The sequence below is a fragment of the Rhinolophus sinicus genome, linkage group LG06 (assembly GCF_036562045.2).
Source record: "Rhinolophus sinicus isolate RSC01 linkage group LG06, ASM3656204v1, whole genome shotgun sequence".
In the NCBI taxonomy this organism is placed as follows: Eukaryota; Metazoa; Chordata; class Mammalia; order Chiroptera; family Rhinolophidae; genus Rhinolophus; species Rhinolophus sinicus.
This window is the reverse complement of record NC_133756.1, coordinates 34,034,116-34,048,845: the sequence shown is the minus strand read 5'-3', so window position 1 is coordinate 34,048,845 and position 14,730 is coordinate 34,034,116. Positions and strand designations below refer to the sequence as shown.

Sequence of the window (14,730 nt, the reverse complement as noted above, 5' to 3'; positions counted from 1 at the left end):
CAAGGAACAGACTCTCTCAGACGCTCTCTTTTTGGACTCTCAAATCAGGCAAAGGTGCTTTGAAAAGAAACTCCTCCAAGGCTAATGGAAAGCTACCACAAGGAAGAGTCTATATATCATAACCTCATGAGTCTGCAACTGCAAAAGAGGAAAGGGACACAATGCAGCCAGTTTAACCCAACTAGAGCAGGGAAGAACGTCCATAACATGGGCCTTGGACGCCCTGAAGAGAACTCTGAGTTAGACGTCAAACCTAAGACTTCAGTTCTCACACTAGATGAATGAACCTGTTTCAACTGATGAACACTAGGCTTTGTTTTTTTTAAGTATCTAATTATCCAGAGGTGTTTATTGTTTCTTCTCTTTGGTAAAACTAGAACTCTTAGAGATTTCTAAATGTCATCTAACAGAAGACCCACAGAAAAGCTGTAGAAACAGCCTCTCACTCACTGTAAAGTATATGTAGTATATAGGTGGGTGTCTCGTCCTCTGTCCCAGGTGCAGGCCATAGTCCCATGTTCTCCCTTCTGTATACAAGACAAGTTTTGAGGTTGTTCTGGAACAACTTTAAAAATAAATGGCAAAACTGTATATTTTCAATAGCACACAGGTGATATTTCAATCACATTGTTATTATTTGCCAACAAGATAACACTTCCCCTATGTCTCCCATATCTAGACAAGCTGAGAGCTATTTTAGATTCTATCAAGTTCAAATTTGCCTCTGAGGTATAAATTTCTTTTACTAACAATAGTAGTAATAGTGAACATGGATCTAACATTTACTATATACCAAGTCCTATGCTAAGTGCTTTATATGCATTTTTTTCTCAATTAGACATCACAACAGCTACATTCAGTACATACTATTATTATCTTCATTTCATCGAAGAGGAAACTAAAACTTAGAGGTTAAGCATCTTGCCCAAGATTACAAAACCACAAAGTGACAGAATCAGGACTCCAGCCAAGGGGTGGCTAACTTGAGTCCAAGCCTTTCACCACCATATTCTATTCTCCCTGACAGGTGAACATTTAATGCTAGGTCCATTACCCCAGTGATGGTGAATTTACCTTTTCAGAATGAAGCCTAGTTAAATATCAGCAACCTTTAAAAATTAGGGGCTCTTTTTCTCCATTGACCTGAAATATGCTGCCAAGATATTTTTACCCACTGGCCCTAGTCATAGCCTTCTGGGCTATATCACCTAACTCTAATATCTGCAGCATCACTTGGAGTAGTTTACGAACATTTATAAGTTACTTCTTTATGTACACAGACATTGAGTACCTTCCATGGGCTAGGCACAGTGCTAGCTGTGGAAATACAAAGGTGTACAGGCAGAAATAGTTCTTTCTATCGGAAGGTGTGTATTATTAAATGAAAACATTTTATAGTCAAAGACAGAGCCCACAGCTAGGAGTTTCTCAGATATAACAGTCATCTTATTCTACCCTCATACTGGACCCACGTGTAGAAAGATGTTCCCTTTTTGGGTGAGATAAAACAAGTATCCCCTGAAGCCCTAGATATTGTGTGCACTGAAACAAGCTGTAATTAATGGTATACATGTTTTTTGTCCTGGGCACACACCATGGACTGAGCACTGTGTGACCTTGGCCAAGTTAACTTCTCAGACCTTCAGTGTCTTTACCTATAAAATGGGTATAACAAAGTGCAGCTCATATAGTTTTAATAGAATAATAAACTCTTTTCCTAGAATAGACTCTTTTCCATATATATATATACATATATATTATACAAACATATACATATATGTTTATATATATACTTTATACATCTATATACACTACTTATGCCTGAGCTACATAAAATACTATGTTAACTTTTCATTTTATATACAACTTTTTGTTTATCTTGGACTTAGTAATTAATTCTCTTGGTTTTCCATTTGTTTAGGTTTCATTATTAATATATTTTATTATTATTAATATAGTTCCAAACTCTCAAGCCAATTATTTGAATCATTGTTCAACATATTCAGATGCACTGAGAATTCTATCAATTTCATCTGCTTGAAGACCTTTTTCTTGGAGCCTTGTGAACTTTCCAATACAATGGGTCTGCCTCTTCACCTGCTACCCAGCTGTCATTCTGGGATTGGCAATCTTCAGTGTCCCAAAAATGCCTTCTCCTTTTTCCTGTGTTGGAGCTCCTGTTTCTTAGATCCAATGCTTTCATCTTTCTTGATTTAATTATGTTTTGGTGGAGCACATCCTCTAGTAGTTAACTGGGAAAGGATGCAGTGGAGGAAGTTTTCTGAGCTTGGCTAACAATGTCTTTATTCTACCCTCACATTTGACTGATACTTTGGCTGAGTATAGAATTCTAGGTTGAAAAGCATTTTCATTCAGGATTTTGAAGATCATGCTCTTTTGTCTTTTACATTCTAGGTTGCTGTTGAGAAGCCCAAACCCATTCTGATTCTTGAACCATTGTAATGGTCTATTTATTCTTTTTGGAAGACTGTAGACTCTTCTCTTTGTCCCCAGTATTCTGAATTTTCACAAAGATGTGCTTAGTGAGGGTCTATTTTCTTTCATTGTTTTAGATTCTCAAAAGTTCAAAAGTACCTGGTATCGTCAATGTCTGAGTCTTTCTAGGGTAGGAGCTTCTGCATGAAATCAGGTTGCATCTTAATTTCTCACTGCCAGCAGTAGGCTAAGCCAGTTATCACTGGTCCACCTGCTTTCCAGCTTCCAAAATGTTATTGATATGTTTCCCCTCACATTCTTTTTGTTCTTTAGGGTTTGTGCCTCTAGAAAACTTTCCTTATTGCATCTTGACTTTATTTCAGGGGGAATGCAGGTAAATACATGTGTTCAAACCACCATTTTTACCCTAACCATGCATAGGGTCTTCTGATGACCAAATGGTATAGATATAAAGTACGTGACACTTTTACATAATGAGAAAGTTAGTCCTCATCCTCATCTTTACTCCTAAAAGTTTGCAGAGACTCTCATTTTAAAGACCACAGCTTTAACCAACAAATCATGTTCTCAATGTGAGTTCCGTGGACCATAAAATCAAAGTATCTATTTCAGCCCAGGACTTGGTTTTGGCAGTCCCCTGGACTGTCTGTCCCAGGGGAAAACAGACCTAATTCTCCTCAATACAAATGTAGAATAACTTATGCCAAGGAAATAACAGAAATCAAAAGCTCTAAAAACTAAAATAGTTTACAATATAACAAATTGTTGAATATTATTGTTATTGTTCTTAAAAACCCCACTTATTATGGTTAATAAAAAGCCTTAGAAAAATGGCTCTCAGAAATAATCAATAATCAAACATATATGGAAAAGAACCGAGTAAGAATTCATTGTTTCATTTATTGCCTTGATTATCGAAATAGGCAATCCTATGTGGATCAATCCTATGAGATTAAGCTAGAGCACTGATTGCTTAGTTTCTACACTGTCTGGATGAGCTCTGGGCAGCAGAGCAGCATGAGCTCAGGAAGGGGCAGGGAACAAAAGGCTTAAAGGCTATTTCCCCTTCCCAGTTCCGAAGAACCAGTCAGCTTTATGACAGGCCCTCTCAGGTTATGCAATGGCAGTATGGAACATTGCTGATCACAAAAAAGAAAATGGGCTGCTTACTCCTTCACTAGATAGGATTAGGTTTATTACCCTGGGTGAAACCAGCATTCATCGTTTCTTTTCTTGGAATGACTAGCCATACTCAGAAAAAGGTGTTGCTTCCAGTCTGTCCTTGACCTCAAAGGTGCTAAACTTGCTCAGACAGCTGCCATTTGATGGTGTGGTTAAGGCTTGAGCACATTGCACAAGCAACATGCTGACAGCACCACCCAACTGAGCTGCTCCAGATCCTCTTCACCATCTCCCTAGATCTTCTGATGCTGCAAAATGCCTCTGCATACTCCGGATGGAAAAGTAAAACATAGAAAGGAGTTGTAGCACTCTAATGTACCTGAGCAAAGACAGGGAAATGGGACGGAATGGCTAAGGACATCTGCAGATCTGACTTCCAAGAATATTGTCAACCTACTGAAAAGGAAAACACCAGCCACACTGGATATCTGGAACTGACATCACAGGGCTGGGAATGTCTAACACAAATATGCAATGTCGCTTGGGTAAAATGGTGAATTACCTGGGTGAAATATTCTGGTGTTCTGAGGATGAGGGAGGTGAGGACCACTGGTGTTTTTTAGGTAATTTTTCACCTTGTCTATAACCAATGCTTATACTTGTTTAAGGGAAGCATGCTCAGCTACCCAGCATGCTGCACACATGAAGCAAAGAGTAAAACTGGACAAAAGTGCAACCCTAGTGCTCATCACCTAAGTGCCTCCTATGTGCCTGGTAATAGATTAAGCACTTCGTATACAAGGTGTCATCTAATCACTGAAAGCATCTTATGAGGTCGGTGTTAGTATCTTCACAATGTAGATGAAGAAATTGAGGCTCAGAGAATTGAAATTGTCTAAGGGTACACTGCTAGTGGCAGGGTTGGAATTCAAAGCTCATGCTCGTTTTATGACACCACAGGCTTTCAGAGCTGAGAGTATGTGACGCGTAAGTGGTGGGAACAGGAGACCCTGAGCTGGAAGAAGAGTATTGGACCTAGTTTATGTCTCCTTACTTCCCAAAGATTTGCTTGCCCATTGCTCAGTGTTCTGCTCAATGCTTCTGGTGACCCTTAGGAAGATTGCCTGCCACCAGCCATATCATTACAGGTCACAGAGAAGAAGTTTCCATTTTTCCTGAAAAGAGCATCATTGAGCTCTATATCACTGTCTTTATGACTGGGACCTTGTCCTTGCATCTTGGTCAGACTGCTGCAGCACTTTCTCCTACTGTCCTCGTGCCTCTCACCTGCCATTCTGGAGCTTCCCTGGAGCCACACAGGCACAGAGTGCCATGAGATCTCTCAGGGCCCGTGCACACTCACTGGCTTGTCTGGCTGGGCCTTTAAGGCTGCAGGCTGCAGACTGCAAGCTGCAGGCAGGTGCTCTGCTGGTTCACCCTGTGCATTGTGACTCATGCTGCAGATGCCAACTCTGATATCTTAGTTCTTACCCCCAGCAGCTGCCTGGAGGAACCAGCAGTGTATCCAGCAGTATGGGGGAGCTGATGCTCTGTGGGTGAACTTTGACCCAGGGTAGACAGCTCAGTTACTTAATCACCTTGTATTTGCTCTGCTACTTTCCTGGCTCACTCACTCACTCTTCCTTCCCTGGAACTGTGTAACTCTCTTCCCTCCATGAAGTATTAGCATGTCTGTTTTACGTCACGTAGTTTTCTAGAAAACTCAGGAAAAGTCAATAACTATAATGATAGTTTTTTTTTAACCTCTGCTAAGTATGATAACCAGTGGTCAGGAATGAGTGTGGATGGAAGAACTATTTTTTGTGCATTAACTTAGAGAGGGGAGAAGTACTCAGTCTAGGGTAGTCAGCCTGGGCTGCATAAGTCAAAAGAGACATCTCTTTCTTCTTTTTAGGACGTTATTGCTTTGAACAAATTCTCCTAAGTCAAGAAGGCATGAAGATTCAGCTGCAGAGATTTACTTTCCTGCTACTGGAGTCCAAGGACAACAGGTAAATGGTCTTATGGGACAAAAGGGAAGGGAGGAAGGGAGGAGGAGAGAGAAGGTGAGGGAGAGAGGAGGAGAGGAAGGGAGAGGAAGGAAGAGGGGGAGGGGGAGGGGAGAGAGAGAGAGAGAGAGAGAGAGAGAGAGAGAGAGAGAGAGAGAGAGAGAGACTGAGAACAGAGGCTTACCAAATAAGACCTCAATTTAATTGATTTCTAGACTTCTCACATTGAGGTGCTCATGGTGCTATCAAGATAAAAATACATCCATGTGGTAGGAGAAGAAAGAACACTATCCTATATTTGGATTTCTGCTTAACACATGACAAATACCTAAAGATCACCAATTTTTAGGAATTTAGAATGGAATGCTCACCACCAACTGAGATCTCTGCCCCACATATTCGAATCTCCACACCACCGCTACAGGTTAGTTTGCAGAGAAACAGTGTTGTACCCAGAGGAAGACCTGAGACTTGAGTACTGAGGGAGTCACCATCCTGTAACTTGATTGTTCTATTACGCTGGTAGAGGATCAATTTGTTAGTACTGGAACGCGGAGAGCAGCCTTGTTTGGGCTTCAAAGAGCATGAAATGTTGACAGCTGATCCAAGTGAAATTTCATAGGAAGGCTTCACAGTCACATCTCCTCTCTTGCACACATCTGCAGTGAGATACAAATGCAATACTCAGTCAGCACATAAGAAACCCATTTCAAAATGGAGGGTTTGTGTAATTCCCCAAAGCAGGGTAAAATTACCCCCATCAAATCATGCAAAGATAAATAACCTCTGTTGTTCTGGCTGTACTGGTGATGCACAATGAGAACAGAAGGCAACCATATTAAAGTCTAACTGTATTTGAATTAAATGATGCATCCTTTTCAAAATAGTAATACTATAACCAGAACTATAAATAGGAAAGTGGTGAGAAAATAGGGCTGGGAGAACATTCAAGAACAGTTCCAGGAAAAGCTGGTCTCTTTATATGTAAATTATTCACCAGACTACTAAAAAGTACTTCCCAGAATAAATCACATTTGTTTCCATCCCCATTTATGATTTATAATGCTTACTTCAATACTCATATCAAAAAAAGAAAAGCAATTTTAAAAGCTATTACAAAGTTTAAGGGGCAGATTTAAGGATAATTCCCTGTTTTGCTGTATTAGTGGTATAAAGTATGTATAATCTATAACATTATTTTATAATAGAAAATACCCAGGGGCTCTGGTGTGTTTGTAGTTGGCAACAAGGATGGAAATTATCTCTCTATGCCATATTTTGGTATTCCTTCAAGATGTAAGATCCTGGACTGGATGAAACATTATCCAATACAGCTAATATGAAATTACATAAATGTATTCTTCTTTTTAAAAGAGTTCTCCATATTATCTACTATATGCCAGTTACCCCATTCAACTCTAATTTAAAAGAGAGGCCATTCTTATTCTCCATAAGTTTCTGTATAAATAAATATTACAACTATTCAGAATTAACAGTTTTTGGTGGTACTTAGTGATTGCCAATAAAAGAACCTCAGGATTATAGAGTCACCCTAAATTTTTAGATCTGATTGAAGTCTCCATTGAAAGTCTTTTTTGGGTGATTGTAAGATTGCTTGGATCAACTATCATAAATAGGAATTGATTTTTTAAAAAAGTTATTTAAATCAAATAAAGAAAGTACTGAAAACTCATTCAAAATAACTTCTCACTTCTATTTTCAGAACCAAAACTAAGTCTCTTATTTTACTTCTGTGTTTGTTTTCTGCTTCTTTGATCTTTGATTCTAATAAGCCAGAAAGTCCAAAACAAGCTCCCAACACAAAAAGCAAAGAAAATGCCAGCCATTTTTTTTAGCATAGCTGAATTCACCAATAAGTGAATTAAATACACTATATTAAATACATTATAATGTCAAACATTAATTCATGATGCTGAGCGTGGTTACCTAGCCACTTTCTTAAGAGGAAATTATATGACTGGACTCTCATATTAATCATTAGTATAAATTAAGTAAAATACATATCAGTTACATACATAGAACCAGACTCACCTGTTTACGTGACAGAAGGTTGACTACAAAAGAACAACTATCAGAAAAATGATTTACCACAAATGCATATTTCATCTGTAACTGAAAATTTAAACCACAAAGCCTTTCACAGATTAGATTACAGAAATAACTTACCTATTTTTCCTTTAACCAACAACGACATGATGATAAAAATAAGTGCCAAATAGCACACTCTCACTGTATGTGCCATGAAATGTCACCTCTGGAATACACCGCTATTTTTTCCTTGTAAAAGAAGACAGATTTATTCATGTTAAATATATTCAGAAAATACCAGAACCAACATCATTCAGAAGAGCTTAAAATACCCCCTCAATTTTCTCTACACTGTTAAGATTTTGTTTTTCTTTTAAATAATGAAATATACCTTTAAAACTAGTAAATTGAAAATCTTAGCCACCTCTAATCCCCTTGTCACTTAAGCTTCTTGGGGACAGCAAATGGTGGGAAAAGAGACATGACCTTTAGGTTTAAATACTTTGAGACTACTGACAAGTTATTCAACTTTCTGAGCCTCAGTCCTACAGTATTTTTTTTTTTTCCAAACAGGATGAATCATCATAGTCATGCATAGTATGTAGCATGAAATCCCAAGACTAGTGAGAATTTCTGATCTAGTCATGTGCTTCTGGGAGTAAAAGGAGATTTAAAAAGTGGGTCATAACACTCCCTGGAACTTAGTAAAAGATTGATCTCTTTGGCAGGAAGAGAGGAATTCCAAGGTGGGTGTTTGAGTTTTCTATAGAAGTTCAATTTTACTTGTGTGTTTTCTTGTTTATTACTTACTATTTTACTAAGTATTTTCGTTTTGAACGGTTTGGAAAATGCAAGCTGGTGATTTCTGATTGTTTCCAAATACAAGACTAAGGGATGGCTCTACTAGTCATTAGCAAATCCTCTAAATTCTATTCAAGGTGGGCTAAAAAAATCATAAAGTAGGCTGGGAAGTTCTTTGATGCCAGGCCACTGGGAACCAGCTAATACAAATGTTCACTTCTTATTCCCACACCTAGAAATGTGCCAGAATGCATTGGAAAACCTCAGAAAAATTCACTTGTTCATTCAACAGTCATGGCTACCTCTCGTGTACCAGGCACATTAAGTGCTAGAGACACAACAGTCTTGCCCTAGTGGGTTTCTAAGAAAGGGCCCACTTGCTCCTTTGACTCCTCTAACTCTAGCCTAGTCATACTCAGGGTAGCCCCAAATACTATTAGCATCTTTTCAACACGCTGTTCTTTCTCCTCCTGATGTCTAGCTCTTAGAGGACCTCAGTTCACTCAAGACATTACTTTTTCTCCATTTCTACTCCCTCCCAGGGGATCTAGACACCATCTGCATGTTGATGTATACCTTCCACTCAGACATCTCTCTGAGCTCCAGTCTCACACATCTGTCTCCTCGGCATCTCTTCTCGGACCTCTAACAGACTACTCAACATTAATGTGTTCAGTTCGAATTTTAGATCTCTTTACTCTAAACTGATTCTTCCCCTAACCTTTTTTTTTCAATCTCAGTGAATTACATTTTTATCCCTTAAGTTCCTCAAACACTTAGAAGTCACCCTTGATTCTACACTTTCTCATCCCCTACAACGAAATCATTACTAAGTCCCTTCAATTACCTCAAAAATATATCACAGATCAATCCACTTGTCTCCTTTTCCTCTGTCCTCACTCTAGTCCAAACTACTGTCATCGCTCTCCTAGATGACTAAAGTAGCCCCTTAATGTGTCTCTCCAATCCATCTTTGCCTGTTTCTAAATCATTTCCACATAGTTGACTACCTTTTAAAACCGTAATTCAGATTACATTACCTCTTCATACCACCACTACTTAAAACACTTCAACAGATCCCCATTGCTGTCAGAGTTACATCCAAAGTCCTTACCACACATGCTGTCTCAGCCACTGCATAGTGTCACCGCTCCCGTCTTGCCAGCATCATGTGCTCTATTTTTTTTGCCCTGCTCACTCTGCTCCATTCACACTGGCCGTCAGAACCTTTCTTAAACAAGACATGCCCTTTGCTGCCCAGGGGACTCTGCACTTTCCATTTCCTCTGCTAGAATTTTCTTCAGGGTTTTTAGGGGCTGACTTACTCACATCCTCAGATCTCATATCATGTGTCACTTCCTCAGAGAGCCCCTCCCTGACCACTTAGCCAAAGTGGTCTTGCCCAGCTAGCTACTGTTTACTCATTACTGCCTTCATGGTACAATCTGTAACCACTCGATTTATTTACTTGAGTACTGGTTTGTCGTCCATCTTTGTGTTAGAATTTAAGGTATCATGACAGCAGGAACACTGCTCTGTGCCAGCACTTAGCACTGGGAAAGAATACTTAATAAATGGTTATTAAAAGAAGGAAGGGAGAGAGGGCAGGGGGAGGGAAGGAATATGAACTATAGAAAATTCCCTAAACATCCCTGTGGTAGGCAGAATAATGGCCCACCAAAGACGTCTACACCCTAATCCCTAGAACCTGGGAATATATTACGTTACATGACAAAGGAAGTTCAGAGATGTGATTATAATTAAGGACCTTGAGATGGAGAGGTTGTCCTGGATTACACAAATGGGCCTGATCTATTCATGTGAGTCCTTAAAAGTTGGATGAAAGAGGCAAAGAGCTGTAGTGTGTGAAGGAGGGGATCTGCGGCTGCTGGCTTGGAAGATGGAGAAAGGGGGCTATGAGCCAAGGAATATGAGGGCCTCTCAAGTCTGGGGAAGAATCTCAGTTTACAGATAATATACAATGTATTTCTTGTGGATCTTGGTTAAAACTGTTTGAGAAACACTGATGTAAATAGAAATCTGACCATCTCCCTCTCTCTAAACCATCAAGTCTAAGGTCATGGCTTACAATGGCCTCTGTGAGCTAATTCCTCTCTTTATCACGAGCCACATCTACCACCACTCTCTGCTGACACTCAGCTGTCTACTTACACTGAGCTGCTTAGTTCCCCTGCACATCTCACCCAATTCATGTGTCTATGTCTTTCTGTGTCTTTGTTCATCTACACTGTTCTTAGACTGGTGGAGTATAACTCATCCATCCCAATTCAGCTCAGACACCTTTTATTCAGTCATTCAGTCAAAAAAATATGTAGTAAGCAGTTTCTATGTGCCAGGGGCTTGGGACAGAGTGGAGAAGAAGATAGACAGAGTTTGGCTCTCATTGAACAAATATTCTGGAGTGGGGAGACAGAAGACAGAGAAATAAATAACAATCAAATAAATGTAGATAATGATAGAAGCAGAACATAAGAGAGGCTAAAAGGAGAAAGAGACTGGGGAGAAGAGAAACCTGGTCAATGAACTTGTTTCTAGCAGGTGAAGCTTGAGCTGAGATTGGCAAAGGCCAAGTGAAAACTCAGAATTTTCCTGACAGAGAAAATGGTGAGAGCAAAGCCAGAGGCACAGGAACAAGCTTGCTGTGGTGGGGACAGAAATAAGGTCAAGGGGGCTAGGGAAAGTGCCTGTGGGGAGAATAGTATGAAATGAAATTGGAGAAGGCAAGAGCCAGATCTACTAGGGGCACTTTTGCCATGGAAGGGACCGTGGATTTTCTTACCCTCAAATCTACAGGAAACCACTGATGTTTAATTAGAGATTTTATTTATTTAGTTAACTGGGGTTATTACGAGATATGAATTACATTAAGCACACATATGCAGAAATGAAAAAACAAACAAAAAAAACCAGTCTTAACCCCTTGCAAGTGGGCCAGAGTGGAAGCAAACAGATCAGTTAGGAAGCAATTGCAGAGATCCAGGGAAGAAAGGATGATGATGTGGACCACAGTTGTAGTCATAAAGATGGAAAGAAGGTGTCAGATCTTTGGAAGCCTTACTTATTCCTTGAGACCAGACTGAAGCCTCCTATTAGTATCTTCATAGCGTCCTGCATCCTCCTGTCTTAGCATCTGCCATAAGTAGAACTAATTTACTTAGGTATCTACCTGTCTCCTCCATTAGCTTGCAAGCTCTTCATGGGCAGAGGTCACAATTTGTGACATATAGTAGGTGTGCTGAACTGAATGAAACTTAAGTGGTTTTTATGTGTTCATTAATTTAACTTCTTAGTTTAATGTAATTACGTGAAAACTAGATTAAATCTTATTCTGCTACATTGTGACTGATGCCATTAATAAGTTTTTATTGCAGTTATCTTAGCTGCTTCATTAAAATTTGAAATATTCTCCATAAAGGAAATTATGAATTGAACTAGAAGATAATTGAATAAACAGATACAGAGGCATTAAATAGGTTTTTGCTTCCTCGCTGCAAAGGATATCTACAGGGTATCTTTCAGTGTGCACTGAAATTTATGTAACATTCTCCAAATAGTAAAATATTCAATACTAAAATAGTCAGTTGGTTATTATAAAAATGTTTAAATGTGTACATATGAAATATACATGTCTACACACAAACTTATATATGAAATAGGCAAAATAGAGGATAAATTTGAATTTATATAATACATTGATCCAAGCACAAACATGGTCATTTTCTCTGAATACCAGCTAAAATAGCTTTCTCCATTTATAAGAAACTCAGAACCCCAAAGACCTTCAAGTAAATGAGGTATCTTCCAATAAAATGAAACCTTTTATCAACTGTAAACATCCTTCATTCAGCCTGCCTAGAGGGTTGATATTAAAACTACAACTCTATCTTGAATCAGAAAAACAAAGAGTATGCTATGTCATTGACTCATCACTCAAGTTGTGACAATTTCCAGACAGTGAAAACAATGCCTCAATGAGGGAGGTGGGGCAGGAGGCAGAGGCAACAATTACCCCTCAGTGAGTCCCTTCCCCCATTGCTCCAGGAAGAAACACAAACTATGCAACTACTTCAAATCTTATTGTATGAGGCTAGGAAAAACCCTTACTTACCACAGGTGATAATTTCACATAGGCAGAAACACTTTCTACTTCCACATTACTTTTCTTCTGTAGCACCATAGTAAGTTCAAGAGGCAGCATGGTATGGTGGAAAAGAAAAAAAAGCTAGTGAATCTCAGTTCCATTGTGTGCTATTAACCGTAAAACTGCCATTTCCTCATTCGTGCAGTGGGTAGAGTAAGTAACACAGACCTAGACCAGGTTTTGGGGAGGTTAATGAGATAGTGTCACAGACCGTGAGAAGAGCACAAAGCATGCACTCCACGGAGGCTAGCTCCCATTTGCCCTCCCACTTCCTGTGTTTGCATTTCTTTTTAAAATCACTACTTTCAATGTACTGGAATCACATGTTTTGTTAGACTTTAGGGAATATCATATTGTAGCACTCTTTATTCTTAACCTTGGCTATCCGATAATTTAATAAGTCAGAAGAAGAGGGAACCTCAATGGTTTGCTAGTAATTACCATGTGCCTGCTGTTCCCTTCCCCTCCCAATAGCTGATATTTGAGTCTGGGCCACAGTAGAACAACCAAATGAAGGTTCTGGCGGGCATGGAGGACTGGCTGCCTTACAAATGCATGCCATTCATTACCCATTTGACTCAATGAAGAAGGGCACAGAATCCTTCCCTTCTGGCAAAGCTACTTACAGACATGTCTTACTGGTACGAGATCAGTATAAAGACATCTTCCATTTTACAGGTAGATAAATGGAGGCCTAGAGAAAAGACGGGACTTGCCAAAGGTCACACTGATAGCAGAATCCAGACCAAAACATAGGTCTCCAGATTTCTAATCCAACCTTACTTCTAGCATATGAGACTGTTTCTAATCAGTAGTAGCGGTAGCAGCAGAATATTAAAAATAATGCCAATATGAACATTTCATTTGATAGAAATGCTACAGTCTGTTAATCTTTGTTCCAGGCACCATGCACATTATATACAATCTTTAGGACACCCACCTAGTAAAGCACTTACAATGCCTAATGCTTTAATCTTCAGAAGTTTGAATCATTATTTCTGATACCCACCTCCCTCAAAAGAGGATGAAACAACAAAACCCAGTGCGATATGTAACCATCTCTAATGATCCATTTCACCATGAGGATGGAAAAGGAAAATCAAATCCACCAAGTAGCTAACTTGCAACTTAACCATTGGGGCCAATGTCTTCTCTAAGACTTTTTATGAGCTAAGTCATGTAAAACAAAACAAAACAAAACAGTCTGTTGACTGAAGCATTGTCTCCTTTTCCCTTTTGTGTCTACCATTTGGTGAAGACTCTAAGATGCTATAACATAGATAAATGCTGGCCTGTCCGTCTCTGATCAAAACAGCCCCTTCATGCCATGTTAGATGGCTTGAAGGAGAAGGGAAAGTAACACCATATCAACTCTCTCTGCTTTTTTATCTGTCTACCCAATAATCCCATCACCCTTTACATGAGCCAAATTGGACACACACCCATTTTCCTTTCTTATGGAGCTGCTGAGGCTCTCTTGAATTTTCTCTCATCTCACTGGTAAGCATTTGTAGTCCTAATTTTATAATGCGCAGGAATTTTCTTGCTCAAATTCAGTAGACTTCTGAAGTTTGGGTACTTCTTTTTTTCAGTCAAAATGTTTTCTCTTTTCCCTCTTTATCATTTTTCTTAACAAGTTTCCCTTATACTTTTATTCCTTCTTTTCTATTTTTCTGGAATGTTCTTTCTATCAATTCTATTTGTCTTTATTTCCATCTCAGATATATCATGGTGGACACAATAAACAGGCACCTGAAATGTCGTGTGTAAACAAGTTACATTTAAAATGCATCAGGGATCGCTTCTCGGCCTTTTGGCTAAGATCAAGTGTAAAAGGCATCAGGGAACCTTATCCTGCCCCACCCCCTGAATCATTTATACCGTGAATGGTCTTATAAACTGAACAAGCATTCCCTCAATAGAACAATTAAAAAATAGAAATAAAGAAAGAAGACATGGAATAGAAGAAACAAGGTACTTTCAAATCAACTGATGTTATTTGCTACATTTCCTCTTGTCTTTCTTTGATGAGCTCCACAAGCTCACAATATTCACGACACCTGTTCAATTAAGTTTTAACAATCCAACCTTCTCTATTTTTACTCTCTGCATCCTTCTAGAGCTATAAAG

General features: G+C 39.1%; 1 protein-coding gene across 4 annotated transcripts in view; it reads right to left on the bottom strand.

Moving 5' to 3' along the window:
• IL12RB2 (interleukin 12 receptor subunit beta 2) overlaps positions 1 to 14,730 on the bottom strand; it is a 70,068-nt gene that overhangs the window by 51,486 nt on the left and 3,852 nt on the right. For 2 of the 4 annotated variants that reach the window (XM_074334919.1, XM_074334920.1), the window contains exons 2-5: positions 12,568 to 12,624; positions 7,776 to 7,886; positions 5,960 to 6,247; positions 451 to 565 (exon numbers count right to left, since the gene is read on the bottom strand). In XM_074334919.1, the coding sequence (XP_074191020.1) occupies positions 451 to 565; positions 5,960 to 6,247; positions 7,776 to 7,851 (479 nt within the window). In that variant the 5' untranslated portion in view covers positions 7,852 to 7,886; positions 12,568 to 12,624. Of the gene's footprint in view, positions 1 to 450; positions 566 to 5,959; positions 6,248 to 7,775; positions 7,887 to 12,567; positions 12,625 to 14,730 lie in introns of those variants that run through there. The other 2 variants (XM_074334921.1, XM_074334922.1) reach the window with 2 other exon arrangements.